General features: G+C 40.9%; 2 protein-coding genes across 3 annotated transcripts; one reads left to right on the top strand and one right to left on the bottom strand.

Annotated features, from left to right (window-relative positions):
• Nucleotides 1-1,258: 1,258 nt before the first annotated feature.
• On the top strand, nucleotides 1,259-12,698 carry nat10 (N-acetyltransferase 10). Of its 2 annotated transcripts, none has more exons than XM_085412506.1 (29): nucleotides 1,259-1,401; nucleotides 1,618-1,744; nucleotides 1,882-1,973; nucleotides 2,086-2,257; nucleotides 2,925-3,047; nucleotides 3,147-3,208; nucleotides 3,315-3,429; nucleotides 3,902-4,009; nucleotides 4,142-4,275; nucleotides 4,387-4,480; nucleotides 4,566-4,664; nucleotides 4,760-4,896; nucleotides 5,827-5,951; nucleotides 6,037-6,187; nucleotides 6,493-6,589; nucleotides 6,717-6,833; nucleotides 7,751-7,852; nucleotides 7,948-8,022; nucleotides 9,141-9,257; nucleotides 9,351-9,484; nucleotides 9,564-9,612; nucleotides 9,710-9,806; nucleotides 9,893-10,000; nucleotides 10,086-10,258; nucleotides 10,356-10,475; nucleotides 10,599-10,697; nucleotides 11,953-12,026; nucleotides 12,113-12,193; nucleotides 12,281-12,698. In XM_085412506.1, the coding sequence occupies exons 2-29, from the start codon at nucleotides 1,631-1,633 to the stop codon at nucleotides 12,417-12,419; spliced, it is 3,108 nt and encodes a 1,035-aa protein (XP_085268632.1). In that variant the 5' UTR covers nucleotides 1,259-1,401; nucleotides 1,618-1,630; the 3' UTR covers nucleotides 12,420-12,698. The 2 variants fall into 2 exon arrangements, with proteins under 2 accessions (XP_085268632.1, XP_085268631.1); XM_085412505.1 differs by having other exon boundaries at nucleotides 1,602-1,744.
• Nucleotides 12,699-12,821: 123 nt separating this feature from the next.
• Nucleotides 12,822-20,184, bottom strand: mapda (N6-Methyl-AMP deaminase). Its single transcript, XM_085412507.1, has 10 exons — nucleotides 20,028-20,184; nucleotides 19,753-19,883; nucleotides 19,503-19,563; nucleotides 19,322-19,409; nucleotides 15,686-15,767; nucleotides 15,463-15,589; nucleotides 14,658-14,738; nucleotides 14,416-14,554; nucleotides 13,669-13,769; nucleotides 12,822-13,013 (listed from the first exon to the last, which is right to left on the bottom strand). The coding sequence occupies exons 1-10, from the start codon at nucleotides 20,064-20,066 to the stop codon at nucleotides 12,822-12,824; spliced, it is 1,041 nt and encodes a 346-aa protein (XP_085268633.1). The 5' UTR covers nucleotides 20,067-20,184.
• Between the last annotated feature and the right edge of the window lie 365 nt (nucleotides 20,185-20,549).

The raw sequence follows: 20,549 nt of genomic DNA, 5'->3' as shown, positions 1-20,549 counted from the left end.
TCATGATCTTTGACCAATGGGCCTTGATCAGTGGTTGTTGATCAATGGTCATGACAATTTGCATATTAATGATCAAAGAAATGACCTCACAGCCCATTGTTCATTCGGTGGGCTGATTTCAGTTATTGTGCAAACATGTACTGTTTATAAGGTTGGGGAAACCTGCAGTCAGCTGAAACTGAATAAGTCACTTGGATGAGTGATGAAACGTTTCTCCCATTGAAAACGCTACGTCGAGATGAACAGAATCTACCTTTTGGGATTTACTTACCTGGATGATTGAGCATGCGTCAAGACATCTTTTTCTCAGTACAGACGTCTTATTTTAAAGACGATTGTAGTGAAAATTCAGTTTCGTTGGCTCACGTGACTCTTAACTTTACTTTTAATTGCAACCAAAATATCTTCTCTGTAATGTTATCAGTCTAAGCGTCTCTCCTAAAAAGGAAAAACTGAAAACATCTAGCTGGTTGCTCAGTGTGGGATGCAGCATCACCCTGTGGCCAGAGAGTAGACACACTGTAGTGCCGTGCTGACACGGGACAAAGCAAAACTAATTTTACACTATAAATTGCTGCTGTAATGTCTCTCCAAGCTATTTTAAAACCCGTTTTGTCCACACTGAATTCAATTAGTGACTTTGTAATAGACTTGGAAAAAAGGCGCTGTGTGATAGCCGTCAGTCAAATATTTTCTCAAACTATTGAAAGGAAAAAGTCCCCAAACACTTTACTTTAACGTGTTATAACAGTTGTAGATAAGTCTTTCATTTTAATTTTTTAATTTATTTTTAGTTCAACTGATTCTCTCCCCGTATGATATGCTTTCGTTTGCGTATTCAATAAATCGGTCAAAAACAAAAACAAAGCCTCACTTGCAAGTACATGTAGAGATTTAACCAAAATTATTACTAGAAGCCGAGGCTATTCAATAGAAAATATAAGAGGCCATCGTTTCGTTTTTATTTAACTTACATGTATTTGTCTTTTTAAGTATAACACAAAGCATTTCGCTAAAAAAAATAAATGACAGGGTAACGGAAATTAATTATTCTAGGTTTAAAAAAAAGAGCAAAAATTAAAGAAAAATTAACAAATAAATAGAAAATATCCAATATCCTTGTCTTTACCATTGCTTTCAGAATAGACTAAAATGTGTGGGGGCAGTGATTTACCCCCCACACACACACTTCGTTGAACTTGCTCCAGTTGTAAATGTACGCTCAACACAGGAAACTTTTCAAAGAAAGTCGCACAATTCTGACGTCATGCAGGGGTCCTCCATGAAGCGCAGTCTCCACGTGAATTTATCAACAGCGTGATGGCTGGCGTGTAAGCTTAGCGTGCAACTTGCTGTGTTTTTACAAAAGCTAAAGGCCTGACAGTTCATCTGTAATATCAGGTAACCGGAAACGGGTCCATCCTACAGTGTTTCGTGTGTTTTGCTAGTTTGATCCTTAAATATTTTTGTTTTAGCTGTAAGTTAGCTCCACTGAGTTCTTCCTCCTGTTTCTGTTGTCAGCTCTTTGCGGCTCTGGCTCCACCGCTTTTGTCACACTGTTTAACTAGTATCTGCTTCTGTGTGATTTTGCTATCGGACAGTTATTCTCTCTCTCAGGAGCAAATAGACGATGGCAACCGTCCGTAAGAAGGTAGACAACCGGATCCGGGTCCAGATAGAGAATGGGGTCGCTTTGCAGCACAGGACCTTGTTTGTTGTGGTGGGGGATCGTGGCAGAGATCAGGTAATCCCATCACTCCCCGCGCATTCAAGACACATTAGCTTGCATTAGGAGCAGTGAGCTTATTTTACCTGCAGGGTTGTGAATTTACATGTGTGTAACTGAGCATTAAAACACAGTTGCCCCTCTCTGTTGTCCAGGTTGTCATCCTACATCACATGCTGTCTAAAGCTGCTGTGAGAGCTCGACCCTCGGTGCTCTGGTGCTATAAAAAAGACCTGGGATTCAGCAGGTGTGTGTGAGCTCACAGGAGAGAGGGTGTAATCTGTCAAATATTTAAAGAGTTCCCCAAATCTGGGATTTAAAAAAAAGTGTTTCTCATCATCATCTCATTCGCGAAACAGCAATAGAAAGAAGCGCATGAAACAGCTGCAGAAGAAGATTAAAACTGGCACGTTGAACCTGAATCAGGACGACCCATTTGAACTCTTTGTTGCCGCAACCAACATCCGTTACTGTTACTACAACGAGACGCACAAGATCCTGGGAAACACCTACGGCATGTGCGTCTTACAGGTGAGTCTCTGCTCTGGTTTAAAAAAGATTTTAGAGTAAAATAAACCACTAGGCTTGTGGTACAATAGTGTGACATCTGCCTGCAAATGAATAGTTACAGGGTTTGAAATGAACTTTAAGTCAATCTTTATTTGCCCTTACCTATTACTTGTCATATTGCTCATACTAAGCTTGGCCAAAGCTTCAAATAATGAAGTTAGCTGAGCCAAAAGCTGCACATTGCTCTAAACACAGTTTCGTGTGCTCATGGATCAGTACAATGAACGTCAGTGAGACTAGATATGCTTAATATGGTCGTTTCTGACAATGAAGCTCCACCCACCCGCTGTTCGAACGTTCTGTTTGGAAAGTACAGCCAATCAGAAAAAGGTTGGTTTAAACAGAAGGGCTTCTAGGTGCCTTCTTTGTCACACTGGATGAACTGAGAGGTTAACAGAGGCCCAGCATGACATTAAGCATCATTTTGAGCATCTTCTAAACATCCCTGTTCATTTTTCTAAATGCTCTTTAAATTTGACCTTGTTTTTGTTTTTTTCTGTTGATGAACTTATGTTCCTGTTCCTTACAAACAAGAACATAAGTGCATTTGATCAGATCACATTTGAGGACAGGTGGGGTGGGGAGGTGCATCAGGTGTTTGATTTCTATTGTTTCTCTTGTCACACAGGACTTTGAAGCTCTCACTCCTAACCTCTTAGCAAGAACTATTGAGACTGTAGAAGGTGGCGGTATAGTGGTCCTACTGCTCAGGACCATGAAGTCTCTGAAACAGCTGTATACAATGACTATGGTAAGGATTTAATTTATTATTAGATTCGGTTTGCTCTTCTGATGACGTGGAACCCACTGTGACCGACTTTCCCCCCCCCACCCCTTCTTCTTTCTCCAGGACGTGCACTCTCGATACAGGACCGAGGCTCATCAGGATGTGGTTGGAAGGTTTAATGAGAGGTAGGTGCTTTGCCAAGAGTTCATTGAGTTTGAAGTGTATTTGCTCAGAGGAATGAAAATTGAACCGTCATATTAAAAATGTGGTTTTATTTTTGTGTTTTTTAAGGTTCATTCTATCTTTGGCGTCCTGCAAAAACTGTGTCGTCATTGATGACCAACTTAACATCCTGCCAATTTCCACCCACATGGCGAACATTAAACCAGTTCCGCCAAAAACTCAGGTACCTTTTTTAATTATATAGTATAAAAGGTTTTTTTAATCGGTTAGTTATTCAGCAGATAGTTTGCTGACAGCAAGCTTCATAGTGGTTATCCTGCACATGGGAGGATTAATGGTTTAGACGTTGTTCTGCTTTTGTGTGTTTATGATTTATGATTTTATGACTATTAACTTGCATAAAACAGGCACCCAGGATTTATTGTCTGTACAATATGTAGGTTGCACTGCGTTCGGTCCCTTTGTAAATAAGTTTAAAAATGTTTCATACATTATAAAGACCAGTCGGGCCTCTTTGAGAAAGAGTTGGAGGGTTTTACGGACAGGCATTTCTGGCTGCTCTGAGAAGAAGCAATGATAATGTTTTTCCTGCTGTTGCTTAGGATACTGTGCTGAAAGTCTCTGAAAAACCAATAAGTGCACATTTAGGGAGAAAAAAAGACTCCATTCTGACTGGCTCTCTCGTTCCCCTTCAGGAGGACAGGTTGCCTCCTCGAGAACAGGAGCTGAAGGATCTGAAGGAGTCCCTTCAGGACACTCAGCCAGTCGGTGTATTGGTGGATGCATGCAGGACTATGGACCAGGTCAGGGCCTTTTAAATGCTACAGACACATTCACCTCCTATAACTGAATTCAAGTTGACTGCAATGTTATAGTTAAACAGTAAGTAGCAGATGTGCAGGTGTCCCAGTTGTTATTTTGAATATTTTCTATAGGCAAAGGCGGTGTTGAAGTTTATTGAAGCAATATCAGAGAAGACACTGAGGAGCACTGTGGCTCTGACTGCTGCCCGTGGTCGAGGCAAGTCTGCAGCTTTGGGGCTGGCTGTTGCTGGAGCTGTGGCTTTTGGGTATATATGACTTTCATCAATGCCATTTTAAAATATCAGCTTTGTCTGTTTTTATTCTTCTCGCTCGTCACCTGTTATTGTAACTTTTTTTTTTTTTTTTTTTTTTTAAAGCTACTCTAATATCTTTGTAACTTCGCCGAGCCCGGACAACCTTCACACTATGTTTGAATTCATCTTCAAAGGCTTCGATGCCCTGCAGTATCAGGTAGGTTCTGACTCTTCTCTGCACCACTGATGTCATGCGCACATGGTGAGCACGTACTGCTTCTTACTCCCATTTTAATTCGCAGGAGCATCTCGACTATGAAATCATCCAGTCTTTGAATCCAGAGTTCAATAAAGCAGTGGTGCGGGTGAACATATTCAAAGAGCATCGGCAGACAATTCAGGTAAACAAGACTAATAAAAAAAAAAAGTGTCTTCTTTTACAATAAAAAGTGAAATTTACACCTGATCTGATCGCACCATTACTGTGGCCCAACAGTATATCCACCCAGGTGATGCAGTGAAGCTGGGCCAGGCTGAACTGCTTGTCATCGACGAGGCCGCAGCAATCCCTCTTCCTCTTGTTAAGAAGCTGCTCGGGCCTTATCTGGTTTTCATGGCCTCCACCATCAACGGGTCAGTTTAAAACCTGAGTCATATTTATACACCACAAGATGCTGGTTAGTTTTGAATATATTAAATATATTACCGTGAAGACTTTTTTGAGTAAAATGATCAATGAGAGAAATGAGGCACTTAAATATGGAACTCCTGAACAGAAGTCAGGGCTCTAACACACAAAAATGTGCATAAACATGCTTATTTAGTCCCAATTTAGTCACACTTACCCTCTGTCAGCACATTAGACAAACGACTTTCCCGTCTCCTGACAGCTGACAATGACCTAACTAAACAACAATAACAGCTGGTTATAAGCTAACATCAGGCCAGCTAACATTAGGTTTAAGTGTGCCACCATAGCTATGTGCAGTCTACTGACATCTAGTGATGCGATGTTGCACACTGCACCTTAAGTCTTAAGGCACTGCCTTTCAGATCATCACACAGATCAAGTTTTGTGGCTGGGATGCTCAGAGCAGTTGCACTGGCACAAGGAAATGCAAATTGGCTGTTGAGCTAAGCCTTTTCAACATGACTGAATCCAAAACCAAGCAACTTATACAGCACACAGTGTGTTTTTGTGCAGTCGGTGTTTAAAACTGATCATATTTGGAATTAAGGGAGCGAAATCCATCATAATGTTCACAGTTCCAGCAGCACAGGCATGAGATCCTGGGACTTAATGTCCTTCTATCTTTATCTTCAGTACTTGTTGTTATTGCTGTAAATAAGTTTATGCAATCATACATTTCAGCTTTAAGCTGTAGGAATATTGAATGAAGTTTTTTTTTTTTTTTTTTTTTTTAAAAATCAAAACAAAAATTTTGCTGAATTAGTTGAAGACCAGTTGAGAAGTGCACACACCTGAGCTACTCGAGCGCAAGAAGGTGCAACCAGTGAATTTTCAAATTTCTGTTTCCGTGCTAATTATTTGTATTTCTGCAGCTATGAAGGCACCGGGCGCTCTCTTTCCCTCAAGCTGATTCAGCAGCTGAGGCAGCAGAGCGCAGACAGTCAGCAGAGCATGTCTGCAGAGAACAGAACCACCAACACAGCCAGACTATCAGCAGGTGAGGATCTCAGTTGCTCACCGTGTTTATGTTCAGTGCATCTGTATCGTGTGACTCACTGCTGTGTACCCGTTTCCGTTTGCAGCTCGTTCTCTCCACGAGGTTTCTCTGCACGAGTCCATTCGGTACTCTCCGGGAGACCCTGTAGAGAAGTGGCTGAATGAGCTGCTCTGTCTAGACTGCCTCAACATTCCCAGGCTCATTTCCGGCTGCCCGCTTCCACAAACATGTGAACTGTATCCTTTGTTTCCCTAATAATCCCGCCTGAGGCAAATTTACATGTGTAATTATTATTTTTTTTGCTGGGTGAGCATTAAGTAGGCACAGTGTGGTATTTTGTGCATAGATCAAACATTTAAAGTTAGGCTGCAGAAAATGCTGTGGACAGTTATTATTTAAAACACTGAATTTGATCTCAGTATTGAACTCTGTGCAATAGAAACTAAAAAAAAAAATTGCCAGATTTCTAATCTATGGTGCACATCACATCACCTACATTCACTATGCAAGTTTGCATTTGTCCTTATCTAATGCTGTGCAGATACTATGTGAACCGAGACACACTGTTCTGTTACCACAAAGCGTCTGAAGCTTTCCTGCAGAGGTTGATGGCTCTCTATGTGGCATCGCACTACAAGGTGATTGTCGATTGCAGTCCTTTGACTTTAATTTATTTATTTCTCTCCCCCCCCCCCCTTAAATCTAACGGCAGCGCAGTGCCCTGCACAGTGTTGTCATTTTTGTGACTCATATTTTTGTCTCCAGAATTCCCCAAATGACCTGCAGATGTTGTCTGACGCTCCGGCTCATCACCTCTTCTGCCTCCTGCCACCTGTTCCTCCCACACAAAACTCACTACCTGAGGTCCTTGCTGTGGTGCAGGTACTGTAATACACTCACAGACCCACTGTTTTAAATCATAGGGTGGGAAATGAGTAGTTAATGAAATTCTACTTATTAGTTATTTATTACAAACCAACAAAATTACGATATTTGCAAAAAGATTCATAACTGCTTATATGGGCATCTCAAATCTTTGTAAATGGTAAAGAGTGTGTAACATCTCTATAAACATTATGTAGGTGTTGTAATTGATTTGTGTAGACTCTATTTTAAAAAAGTGTATAGCTGGGCATAGGGCTGTTCGATATAACGATATATATCGGATGACGATATAAAAACGTCTATCGTTTCATTTTACGCTATCGTTTGTTTCGTGGTGTCGCAAAATAAACTGTTTACGGCAATATTTTTCTTGTGTAGGTTAGGAAATAGATTGTGGTTTAGGTTAAGCTATTTTGAGTTGGGACTGAGACTGCCCCTATTATTGCCGCTGCACATGGCCTCGGAGGACTACTACAGCCATAGGGCAGGGGTGTCAGAGAATGAGGGCTGGGGGTCCGGAATCGGCCTCGCAAAGATTCCAGTCCGGCCTTACTGGATGGCTTTGGAAAATGTGAAGAACAGAAATCTGGACTTCTAATTGTATTTTCATACATTTTTACAGCTTTTCCTACTGAGATAGATAGATAGATAGATAGATAGATAGATAGATAGATAAAATTTAATATTTATTTTACACGTTTGCTTCTTACAGTTGTTTACATTTCTGGCCCAAATAAGGTCAGCAGTGAGCTCTGTGTGGCCCGTGATGTAAAATGATTTTGACATCCCTGGCTTAGGGTTTTTTTTTTAATAGTGATTTATTGTCACTAGCATGCATGAGCTCTATGAACATCACTGATAGGCGACCTTTTTGATTCCACTCAAACATGCATTTGCACCCTCGTGCCCCCCAGGTATGTCTGGAGGGGGAAATATCAAGACAGTCCATCCTCAACGGCCTGTCCAGAGGGAAGAAGGCCTCAGGCGACCTCATTCCCTGGACTGTCTCAGAGCAGGTACAAAACCTTCAACAAAACCACTACAGCTCATTCTTTTACAGTCCAGTGAAGACATTTTTAAACTAATACTGAATCCTCTACTCTTGTCACAGTTTCAAGACCCGGAGTTTGGCACCCTCTCAGGAGGTAGAGTGGTGCGCATTGCTGTTAATCCAGACTACCAAGGAGTAAGAATCTGCCATGTTTTTCTTGATATACACTGTACTGAAATATTTCCGCTGCAGTTGCTTTCCTCAGGGAGTAAGAGTGGTGAGGAATTTCCTAAAGGGCATTTTTGTCTGCAGGAACTATTAAGCATTTTTTTGTTTTGTTTTGTTTTGGGTGGCCCAAAGCTTCATGTGCAGTCCACTAAAGCATGAAGCAAACTCTGTTTTTGGAAAGAAAGAAGCGCCTATTCTGGGGTACTTCTGAGCGGCCCTGAATTACTCCTAGGTTAAACTCAGAGAAGATAATAACAGCCAAAAATACAATTTTTAAAAACCCTGAAACCCATCAGCAGTTATGTGAAGAACAGCAGAATAAATAAAAAGAGATGATGTGATGAAGAATACATGTTAGAAATTGATCTGTGGGGTGGTGCCTGTTACATCGCTTACGTGTCCAGAGAGATTTCTGCGAGAGAAGTGCCACACTATAAAATAACAAATGGCAGCGGCATTAATTTAGGCAAAACAGACCTGGAACTGCTCGGACAGGTTGACAGATGAGGTGATGCAGGAGTGCCTGGGGACTATGATAGAAGAGACTGAGAAAGATGTAACCTGGTCCCTATGTTTTGGGGTTTTTTTTGTTTTTGTCTCATGTGTAGATGCAGCTGACCTATTAGCTTAATCTCAGAGGGTCTTCTCTGCACAGGAAAATCAGACAAACAATGTCCTGAAAGAATCTTTTAGCTCCCTGAAAAGGTTTTAGTACGGTAGTTAAAAACAAAAAAACAAATAAAAATAAAGAAATAGCTGTCCACTAGACCATGCATCTAAATTAAGTTTGGGGGAGATAATATTACACCCCTTAGGTGAGTACAGACTTCAGTGCTTGGTTGCAGCATTGTTTTTTTTTAACCTGTCAGCGCATGAATGACGTGATTCAGAGGGAAAAGCCGTTTATTGGGGGGGTTTTTTGGGGGGGTTTTTGGCTTTGGCCTTACTGTGTAAACAAAAGAAATCTCCACATGACAGAGGAATGCTTGCCCTCAGGAAGTTAGTGAAATTTGGGAAATGAAAGTTCCCGGAGCTTTTGCTGGCGTAGTAACACAGTTAATTTGAATAATCGACCTGTGCACCAGATGGGCTACGGCTCCAGAGCTCTCCAGCTGCTGCAGATGTACTACGAGGGCAAGTTTCCCACGATGGATGAGAGCACACAATCAAACCACAATGAAATCACCTCTGTCAGCAGTGAGGTAAGACACCGGTGTTTTCAGCAACATCTGCTAGACATTATTTGCGCACTTGAAGTGTAACCGGAGTGAACCTCGCTACGGTTTGTTGTGCAGGCTGTGAGTCTGCTGGAAGAGGTGATCACTCCACGCAAGGAGCTCCCTCCTCTTCTGCTGAAGCTGAGTGAGAGGAGGGCAGAGAAACTGGACTACTTAGGCGTTTCCTATGGCCTTACTGCACAACTGCTTAAGTGAGTTGGCTTAACATGAAGTGAAGGGGATGAATCTTTTGGAAGTGTATAAAAATGAATCTGTTTTCAACCACAACAGGTTCTGGAAGAAGGCAGGATATATTCCAGTTTACTTGAGACAAACCCCAGTAAGTACCATTCAGTCACTTTTTCATGTTTCTTTTTGTTGTTGTTTTTGTTTTTTTGCACTGCTGTAATTATTTTTTCATGTGCGGTTGTATGTAGAATGACCTTACAGGGGAGCACTCCTGCGTGATGCTGAAGGAGCTAAATACAGATGAAACCCCGGAGCAGAGCCAGTGGCTTTCTGCCTTCTCGAAAGGTGAACATGCTTACACTGCCTGAGGAGAACTGGTGTGCTCAAGCTTGTCAGGCTCCTTTAGAACAATTCTTCTTCCCCTTCCTCAGATTTTCGTCGGCGCTTCCTGTCTCTGCTCTCCTACCAGTTCAGCAACTTTCATCCGAGTCTAGCACTGAGCATTTTGCAGAATAAGAAGTCCAAGGAGAATACCTGCAGTAAGAGTCCTCTGTTTAAAACACCCTGATCTGATTTCTCCAGCGTAGACCTCACCCCAGTCTGACTTGTCTCTCATCATAACAGTTCTCAGCAGCTCAGAGCTGGTGGCTCACTTCAGCCCTTATGACCTCAAACGTCTGGAGCTGTATTCGAGGAGCATGGTGGATTACCACCTCATTATGGACCTGGTGCCAACGGTGGCACGCGTGTTCTTCCTCAAGCAGCTCGGTGATATGTCTCTCTCAGCAGCGCAGTGTGTACGTTTCCATCAACATTTTATATGACGGGTATCCTTCCAATGCAGCTGATTCCTCTGTTTAAGACGTTAACTGGCTGATGTCCGCTGTGCTCTAGGCTTTGCTGCTGGGAATCGGACTGCAGCATAAGTCTGTGGATCAGCTGGAAAAGGAAATTGAGCTTCCAAGCTCACAGCTCATGGGCCTCTTCAACCGCGTCATCCGTAAATTTGTGCAAGTGAGTTGCCAATAATTAAGTCATACAGAAAAACCTCACTTGTGGATGATGTACAACTCACTGTTAATTAAAGCAGCTGCAGTAAGGCTGTAACATCATATCTTTTCATTATTACTGCATTAGATCTTCACCGGCATCCAAGAAAAAGCAGTTGAAGCACAGATGGCAGCCACTAAAGAAGTTGCAATGGAGCCAACTGTCAGAAGCCTCAGTGAAGATCTGGTATTTGTGCTAAATTATTTCTGATGATTAGCTAATGCTGGAATAATTTACAGGTTATTACCATTAACCTCCTAAGACCCGAACTCTTCCACAGCATGCATTTTTAATTTCTCTTTGATATTTGGGCATATTGGGGCCCATGAATGTAAAAACAAAGAATTACCAGATTTATTTATTTTTTTACCTTATTTTTGTTTTTATGAAAAATAAGAGCCACATAGGAGGATATTTGTTTAAAATTCTGATAGAACAGTAATAATGGATTGGATTTATATAGCGCTTTTCAAGGCACCCAAAGCGCTTTACAATACCACTATTCATTCACTCTCACACACCGGTGGAGGCAGTTACAGTTGTAGCCACAGCTGCCCTGGGGCAGACTGACAGAAGCGAGGCTGCCATATCGCACCATCGGCCCCTCTGGCCAACACCAGTAGGCAAGTAGGGTAAAGTGTCTTGCCCAAGGACACAACGACCAGGACAGAGAGCCCAGGGATCGAACCAGCGACCTTCCGGTTACAGATGCGATTCCCAACCCCCTGAGCCACGGTCGCCCCAGCGTAGCAGTATAATGTCCTCGTAAGTGGATATCAGGCCCTTGTAGAGCAAAAATCTCAGCAGGAGAGACTAATCCAGCTTCAGGGGTCATAAGTTGGTGCTAATCCATCATAAGGAAGCAGCAGAAAGTTCCTCCTTAATTTTATGCTTTTGTTTAAGGGTTTAATGACTCGCCACATCCAGAGTTCACGTCATGTTTCAAATTTCCGGCAACAGTTTTTGCCACAATCTTTTATCTTTTCATTTACTCGAAGAGAAACGAAAAAGAAAAAAGTTAAATTGTTTTTTTTTTTTTTCCCTAAACCACAGCCGTAAACACGACCTGATCATGAACTGAGAGTGAACTCGTTATTCTGATGCATTTCTAATTAGCTTTCAGTTCTCGTTGGCCTTTTATGCTCATTTATGGCTTCACGTTTTTATTCATGGACTCTTCCAGAAGCAGCTTTGCATGCTCTGCAGCTTTAGCGCCCTTCCTCCTCCGTATGGCAGCTCACTTCTGATTGGCTGAAAGTTTGAAGAGCAGGTGGATGGGGTTGCTGTGCCTGTAAAGCTGTTTCTCTGTATTACAAAACACAAAGATGGAACCACAAAACCCCCACAGTGTTTATGTCAACTTTGGTCTCGGTTTCAGAAGTGTCACACCTACATTTTATAGATACAAGTAAAGAAGGAATTTTCCCCTCTCTGTTCATAGAATGAAGCAGCAAAGGAGTTTGAGGAGAGACACAAACAAGATGTGGAAAAAGTAAAGGAAATGGACCTGGAACAGTGAGTATCGGGTTTGAAGGGCAGCCTTGGCCATTGCATTTTTTTTAGACCAGTATTTACTCTAGCTGTCTTTTTGTTTTTTTGAGGTACAAAATTCGTGGGGACGACGAGGAGTGGGACCAGGTGCTGAAGAAAGCAGGGAGCACAGCTATCGTCAGCATAAAAAGGTAGAGTGTTACTTACAATGTTTGGTGAGAAATCTAGTGTTCAGTTGTTGGAAAAGCTTGTTTGTAATGAAGACCTGCTTCCAACAGTGACAAGAAGAGGAAATGGGAAGGAGGAACCCCCATAGCGAGCAATGGAGCTCCCCAACACGGAAAATTAAAAAAGAAGGAAACGCAACACGGAAAATTCAAGAAGAACAAGCATGGAAAATTTGGAAAGAAGGCGTGAGAGTGAAGTGGACACAGTATTGACAAGACTACATGTGTGATCTGGAGAATTTGGGATATCTTGGACTGAATTGTAAGCCTATGAGTGTAACTGTAAGACTGCATAGTCTATTTTTATTGTTTTGTGTTAAATTCTGCTCTTTGTATGCTGTCAGTTGCTGTAAGAACAATTTTGCTCCTCTCGACTGTGTAACACTGCACAGATACTGTCAACAGAACAAAGCATCACACTTCAGCCTGATTAAATAAAAAGTTATGATTTACTTTCCACTTACATAAACCATTTTACAGTATTTTTAGATTTAATGTAAGGGTTTCTGTAAATCCTTGTTAAATTGTTGCTTTAAAAAAAAAAAAATGAAAACTTGAGGTATGTAGTTGGCTTTTGGCTCCGATGAACCGATCACTTGAAAAGCTGAGGATGTAAGTCATTCCACTTCTCTTGAAGCTGCTGCTTCACAATCTCTGGTCCGAAGATGCAGTCTATGGCCTGCTGAGAGAGCTTCCACACGGCTTCATGACTGAGACCGAATGTGGAAGCTGCCAGCTGATATTCCTGAGACAAGTCCGTACAGAAGACTCCTTTATCGTCGGTCTGTAATGTAAAAAAAGGAACATTGTTCAGGTGTGATTTTTTTTTTTTTTTTTCCCCCCTTTCCTCTCACAGGTCTCTGATCTATTTTTGTTCAAGTAGAAAGTTATTTCTACTGTGTTAATCTAAAAGAAAAACTACATCTACCCACACCTGTGACAGGATGTTAATGCTGTGCCCCACCGTTTTGTGGTTGTCTAAAGACGGTAAAAAAAGAAATAGTAATAACTTCAGCATCAGTATGTTACTTGTATGCCAATATTTTAAAGCCTCCACAGCCCTAATTCAAATAGGACCTGTGTGTTTCCTTCTTTCCTGTTATGTGTATACACTGTGATAAAGGTGGCTGGTTATATTAAACATGGCAAAAATAATGTGCAGGCAACGCCTCTAAGCTCAGACTTCAGACTGCTCTGAAAAGTACGGTTCAGTTTTTTCCCCCAACTTGGCTCCCACAGAAGCTCCACCCACCTGCTTTCTAAACCCTGTGTTTGAGAGGAGCAGCCAATCAGAATAAAAGATGGCTTAAAAAGGAGACGAGCTAAAACTAATTCAGCTGTTGCTGAAGGCTCGGTGTAAGATAAAGACTATGCAAGAATTTAGCCTAATGAGGTTAAAAAACAAAAACATTAAAAAGAAGTATACAGTGGAAACTTACGCAAATTACAGTTGGGTGTCCCAGCTCGTACCAGTACTTGAAATGATGTTTGGAGTAACACGGCACAGTGTTGCCTTTCACATTTGATGTCAGGCACAGCTCTACAGAGGAGAAAAAAAATCAACATTAAAAGTTCTGCTCGTACGTCAAAAAAGACGCACTGCGAGCTCATACCTCCACCATAACGCAGCTCACTATCAGGACAATTTACTTTTAACTACTGAGTATTGTGTTGTTAATATTCACTTTGTTTTCTTTAAGTTGGTAGTGCAGTAAAGATCAGATAAGCAAAGCATGACAGATGTTCACTTTGATTACACACACAGGAGCAGATAATGAATGATATGTATTGATTTGTAAATAACTGAACATGAATAACTTGAAAGGGTGAAACATAAACATGAGGTCAGAGGTCAAGTGTGACATGATATTTGGATTCAGACTATAATGTGATATTTAGAATCCTCGTAGTATTCCCTATATGTTGTCAATACAACATACTTGCTATATTTTTATTTTGTCAGCATCACTGATAAGATGTGGACCGACAGATGTGGATGTGTCTGCATCGCTTATTTTCACCCCTCAAACTTTCAATTTTGGCTTTTCAGAGTGAAACTGCATCGGTAGCGAAATGCCTCAGTCACTGTGATCCTGCAGCACAGGAACAGTGCATGTGAGGCATAAATTTGATTAAAAGTTCACACATTTTAAAATGAAAACATCTTAGCGTGGATGCTGCGTCACCTATTGGTATCTTTTTCTGAACCACTTTGTTAACGAGGCTTTGAGATCCACCGACTTCAGGATGTAAGAAGGTGCCATGACCGATTCTGTCAGGAGGAAGACTCAACAGCAAATCTGATTCATCCAGCTGTGATGGAATCTGCAACAATATTTGATGACATCACTCTTACGTAAAATATTACTACAGTCAAATTATCTCTCTCTGTCTATCTCTCTCTATTTTTTAAGTGTGCTATTCATACTTCTGAGAGGTGCAGTGACAACTTCAGTCCAGAGTTTTTGGCCTTCTGTAGGGCAGGAAGCAGATCTTTGCCATGGCCCACCTTAAAATGAAAGCTACATTATCATGTGAAAAAATGAGACGTGGTCCTACTAATAAATAGCATTACAATACAGTTTCCCAACATAATTTAAAGTCAATTTAACAAGCTACCTCTTATTTTCTTTCATACAAATACTGCTACAGCGTGGTTTCTGGTGTTTAACATGTTTTAAAAGTTTTTAATAATGAGATCAGCATATGTGCAATTAATCCCTGTGAGCCAAAAGCTCAGTATTAACACCTTCAGTTTGCAAGAAGCTGCCAATTGGAAGAAAGTCTGGTAAAAGCAATACTGGCCTTGAAGCAAGATTATTTAAAATGGTTTGTTTCAGATAAAGGGTGAATTGAGGAGCTTCATCAAGGCCCAGTTTAAGATAAATAAGGATTACTTTAAAACTGTGAATCATGCAAAGCTTCTCTAGTAGAGTCCAAGAATAAAAATGGGAAATTAAGGATGAGATTTAAGGACATACAGTTTACATCATTTTCAAAAATTAAACTCTTGTGCTCTGCAGAAGTTATTTGAGATGACCAGTTTAACAACTTTTCTTTGTCACCCTGGAAAAGTCCACTCCCACCAGAATAGACATATTTCATCACAAAACTAGACGGTGACCATTCCTATTATGGGTCAAATAGACCCAAACAATGCCAGTAAAATACAGAGTAACTGGATCTGTAGCTATTAGTACAAAGCCACCATAGTACCAAACTGTCTGACAAACCGTTGGATCTCCACTGAGGTCAACTCCCACCACTAAACCATCAGATGACAGCATGAACTCCTCAGCCAAATTCACCGTCTCCAAGGCAACTTCAGTCCCATTCCTGCGGTCAATGGCTACCAGAAACCTTCAAGATAAATAATATTGAGAATCATGTGGTCAGTGACACAGCCACAAGTCATAAGACAAATGTGTGGACTTGCACACAGCTGGGTAAACCTACCTGACATCAATGTCCGCTCCCTCCTCCTTACACTTCTGGATGGCTTTGATGACCGTTTCAATGTAAGTCTTCTTTGTCAGTCCTACGAACACAAACATACCAAATCAGTGCATGGTGAAAGAAATCCCAAGTAATTTCATGTTCAGTTTGTTCCCTCGCTCTTCCACTGCAAAAACCCCCAATACAAAAAAGCAAACAAAAGATCTGGAGGTGAAGTGCTGAACTCACACTCATTCAGTTCACTGAATCGCTCAATATGAGAAGGCGGTGGTGTACAGAAGCACATTTACAGAATTTGTGTTATTTTCCAAAAACCTATGGACTTAATTGCATTTTTTTTCATTATTACTATTTTTCAGTTATATACAGTGGGGCAAAAAAGTATTTAGTCAGCCACCGATTGTGCAAGTTCCCCCACTTAAAATGATGACAGAGGTCAGTAATTTGCACCAGAGGTACACTTCAACTGTGAGAGACAGAATGTGAAAAAAAAAAAATCCATGAATCCACATGGTAGGATTTGTAAAGAATTTATTCGTAAATTAGGGTGGAAAATAAGTATTTGGTCAATAACAAAAATACAACTCAATACTTTGTAACATAACCTTTGTTGGCAATAACAGAGGTCAAACGTTTACTATAGGTCTTTACCAGGTTTGCACACACAGTAGCTGGTATTTTGGCCCATTCCTCCATGCAGATCTTCTCGAGAGCAGTGATGTTTTGGGGCTGTCGCCGAGCAACACGGACTTTCAACTCCCGCCACAGATTTTCTATGGGGTTGAGGTCTGGAGACTGGCTAGGCCACTCCAGGACTTTCAAATGCTTCTTATGGAGCCACTCCTTTGTTGCCCGGGCGGTGTGTTTTGGATCATTGTCATGTTGGAAGACCCAGCCTCGTTTCATCTTCAAAGTTCTCACTGATGGAAGGAGGTTTTGGCTCAAAATCTCACGATACATGGCCCCATTCATTCTGTCCTTAACACGGATCAGTCGTCCTGTCCCCTTGGCAGAAAAACAGCCCCATAGCATGATGTTTCCACCCCCATGCTTCACAGTAGGTATGGTGTTCTTGGGATGCAACTCAGTATTCTTCTTCCTCCAAACACGACGAGTTGAGTTTATACCAAAAAGTTCTACTTTGGTTTCATCTGACCACATGACATTCTCCCAATCCTCTGCTGTATCATCCACGTGCTCTCTGGCAAACTTCAGACGGGCCTGGACATGCACTGGCTTCAGCAGCGGAACACGTCTGGCACTGCGGGATTTGATTCCCTGCCGTTGTAGTGTGTTACTGATGGTGACCTTTGTTACTTTGGTCCCAGCTCTCTGCAGGTCATTCACCAGGTCCCCCCGTGTGGTTCTGGGATCTTTGCTCACCGTTCTCATGATCATTTTGACCCCACGGGATGAGATCTTGCGTGGAGCCCCAGATCGAGGGAGATTATCAGTGGTCTTGTAGGTCTTCCATTTTCTGATGATTGCTCCCACAGTTGATTTTTTCACACCAAGCTGCTTGCCTATTGTAGATTCACTCTTCCCAGTCTGGTGCAGGTCTACAATACTTTTCCTGGTGTCCTTCGAAAGCTCTTTGGTCTTGGCCATGGCGGAGTTTGGAGTCTGACTGTTTGAGGCTGTGGACAGGTGTCTTTTATACAGATGATGAGTTCAAACAGGTGCCATTCATACAGGTAACGAGTGGGGGACAGAAAAGCTTCTTACAGAAGACGTTACAGGTCTGTGAGAGCCAGAGATTTTCCATGTTTGGGGTGACCAAATACTTATTTTCCACCCTAATTTACGAATAAATTCTTTACAAATCCTACCATGTGGATTCATGGATTTTTTTTTCACATTCTGTCTCTCACAGTTGAAGTGTACCTCTGGTGCAAATTACTGACCTCTGTCATCATTTTAAGTGGGGGAACTTGCACAATCGGTGGCTGACTAAATACTTTTTTGCCCCACTGTATTAGTTGAGTAAAATATATTTTAAGTAACACTTTTTTAAATTCAGAACACTCACTATATTTCTTCCGAGATTGCTGGATTCAGCTCAGTCATGCCTTAACAGCAAACCCAGGTTAGTGTTTCTGGGATGGTCCCAATCAGAACTGTCTGAACTCAGCACTTTAGATTAGTTTTCTGCCTATTGTACCTTTGTGTTGACAGCACTGCCTTGTTTTTTGTTTGTTTGTTTTCGGGGGGGGGGGTTCCAGTTTTTGTACTGTTTTTTGTTTTCCTAAACTATTCATCTGGTTTGTTTCAGTGAACTTCTCAGAATTTGATGTTGAACTTTTAGAAATTCTGCATTCCCGAACTCACAGTGGCATTACAAAAAAAACAAATGGAGCAATTCTTAAGCGATTCTCTACATGTAGCTATGTCCCAGAGAGAAACGCTTCTCAGAAGGTTGAAAATGCGCTCAACTTCATCACAAAAAGTAATATCATTAGCAAATTAATAACAGTAAATAGATTATCTGTTTTTCCTATTCACCTGGAATTTTCAAGCACTATATTATAAAAAGTGCACATGATTGTAGAAGTCCAGGGCTCATACACATTTTTCAGGGTCAAAATCAAGCACTTTTTAAGCACTTTCAAAGTCCATTTTCAATCTTTTCCAGCCCATTACCAAAAAAAAAAGAATGCATGTTTCACCTCAGTAAGGCCATGTAAAAATTAAAACAAATCATTTTAGGTTGACTTAAATGTCCTTTGTTCCCCTTTTGTCACCACAGACAAATACTGAAAAAGGAAATGGTGCAATATGCATATAGTGTACAAACTCAAAAAACACATTTCTCTTAAAAATTAAGATTTGCAAATGTGAACAAATCAACTTGTTAAAGATATTCATCTCCACTTGGAAAAAAACAACAACAACCCCACAAAACAAGAAACTGCACCAAACACCACATTAATACACAGCAAGGCCAAATTACCAAGTATTCTCATCAGATATTGATGCTTCTTTACTATGTGACACAAAAAAAATAGGAGACAGATTTTTTTTTTAACTAGTTAAGCACCCACTCCCACAAAAATGGGGGCAAAAGGGAGGAGATCACGTTTAATCGGTTATAACACAAGGTCAGAAATACAAGTGCTGAAATGAGGAGTGTCCACAGAAACCTCTCAATCTCAGCTAAAATCTCATATAAACCATTTCTACAAACCTATAACAAAGCAAAGACACCAAACAGTTAAAAGAGCAGTTACGTCACCATGAATCTGTGGACAGGTAATATCCATTACCCATACGAACCCTGGAAGTCACTCCCAAACAGTCTGGCTAATTTTTCAAGAAGTCAAAATGTTCTTCCCATTTAAAGAATTTCTCCATACAGATGCCCAAATACTTATATGTATTAGCCTGTTGTATTGTGCAACCATCAATTACAACTGGTTCCTATGCACATATACCCCTAGGATTGAATATAATTTCTTTAGTTTTATCAGTACTGAAAATAAGACAATGACTGTTATACTACACTTTGAATAATTCAAATGAATTAATTATTGAATTTAATAACCAAATCATTAGTCTTCTTGCCTCTACAATCATAGGTATATACAGGAGAACTCACTGCTCCCTGTACTGTGTCATTCACCTTCGCCTGTCATTCACCTGTATCTCTCTCTTCACGTGGTGTGCTTCTTAACTCTAAATATTTGACACCATCAGCTGCAAACTCTTTGATAACATCTGTAGCCACCTGGCAGGAAAACAAAAACATCAATTACTTATAAATATCCTTAGAAACACTTTGACTAAAAGAAGCACGACACTGTTTTGAGTCAGGCCTTACCATCAGGATATCCTCCTCAGTGTCCACCAACTTGTGGATGACCCTGAAGACTTCAAAGCACCTGCAGAGACCCAAAGACATAGTGTTTTAATCTTAACCCGTTTATCAACGTCTCCCAGACAGCTCATTCTGTCCACTTAAATTTAGCTCAACACGTGCTTTTTCTTGTCGTTTCTTTTCTATCAAATATAAAGTAGGGTTTAAACCCTGCTGGGTTTCATATGAAATTGTTAATGAATTACAGACGCACTCATCCAGAGTCCTCCGCTGTCCTTTGCCAATGGCCGTCATGCTGTGTTCAATGTTGAGATGTGGCTTTCGGCTGATGAGCTTCTCGATGGTTTGCGCGCTGACAGAACCATTGAGGTGAGCGTGAAGCTCCTGGTAACAATCAAAACGCTGACGTTAGCATTTAGTTAGCTTACACGTTAAGCTCCTCTATACATTAACCGCCCTTACTCTCTATAAACCTTCAAATTACTCACTTTATAAGCCTCTGTTATTCACGTTAGGCGGTTGACTTACCACTTTTGGCAGCTCCCGATAAAAGACATCATTGTCCATCACAAAGTAAAGACAATCCGCGAGCAAGTCTCTGAGCTCCGAGCTGTTTGCTGCTTTTACAAGCCTTTGTTTTCAGTCTACATTTACCCGGAACACCATCAGTGCAACCAAGAAATAATTCCCCGGCTGCTACTGCAGCGGTCAGGGTTCCGCTAAAGACTTCCTTTCTACATCAGATAAATGACTTGTATTTCCTCCTTTCTTTATTTCCTTTTATGGTAAAAATTTAGAATCGCAAAGTCAATCTGACAGCAAAACATTGTTTTCTAATTTAAGAGGACATTCAAATGATTTTAATCATTATTTTGCCCTCCTTAAGTGTGTCAGTTGTCGGTACATTGTTGTAGCTAATTGTATTCTCATTCATCACCTGATGGCAATGTTTCATTATTCAAGAAAGTAGCAATATCAAACAAATTTATGGTCATTAAAATATACTCAGAGGATCACGTGCCCATTTCTGAATGGGAAATTAAAGACATA

Source organism: Rhamphochromis longiceps, linkage group LG7, assembly GCF_057381845.1.
Source record: "Rhamphochromis longiceps isolate RC_006_pf linkage group LG7, R_longiceps_female_GT1.1, whole genome shotgun sequence".
Lineage (NCBI taxonomy): Eukaryota > Metazoa > Chordata > Actinopteri > Cichliformes > Cichlidae > Rhamphochromis > Rhamphochromis longiceps.
This window is presented reverse-complemented; position numbering and strand designations above follow the sequence as displayed.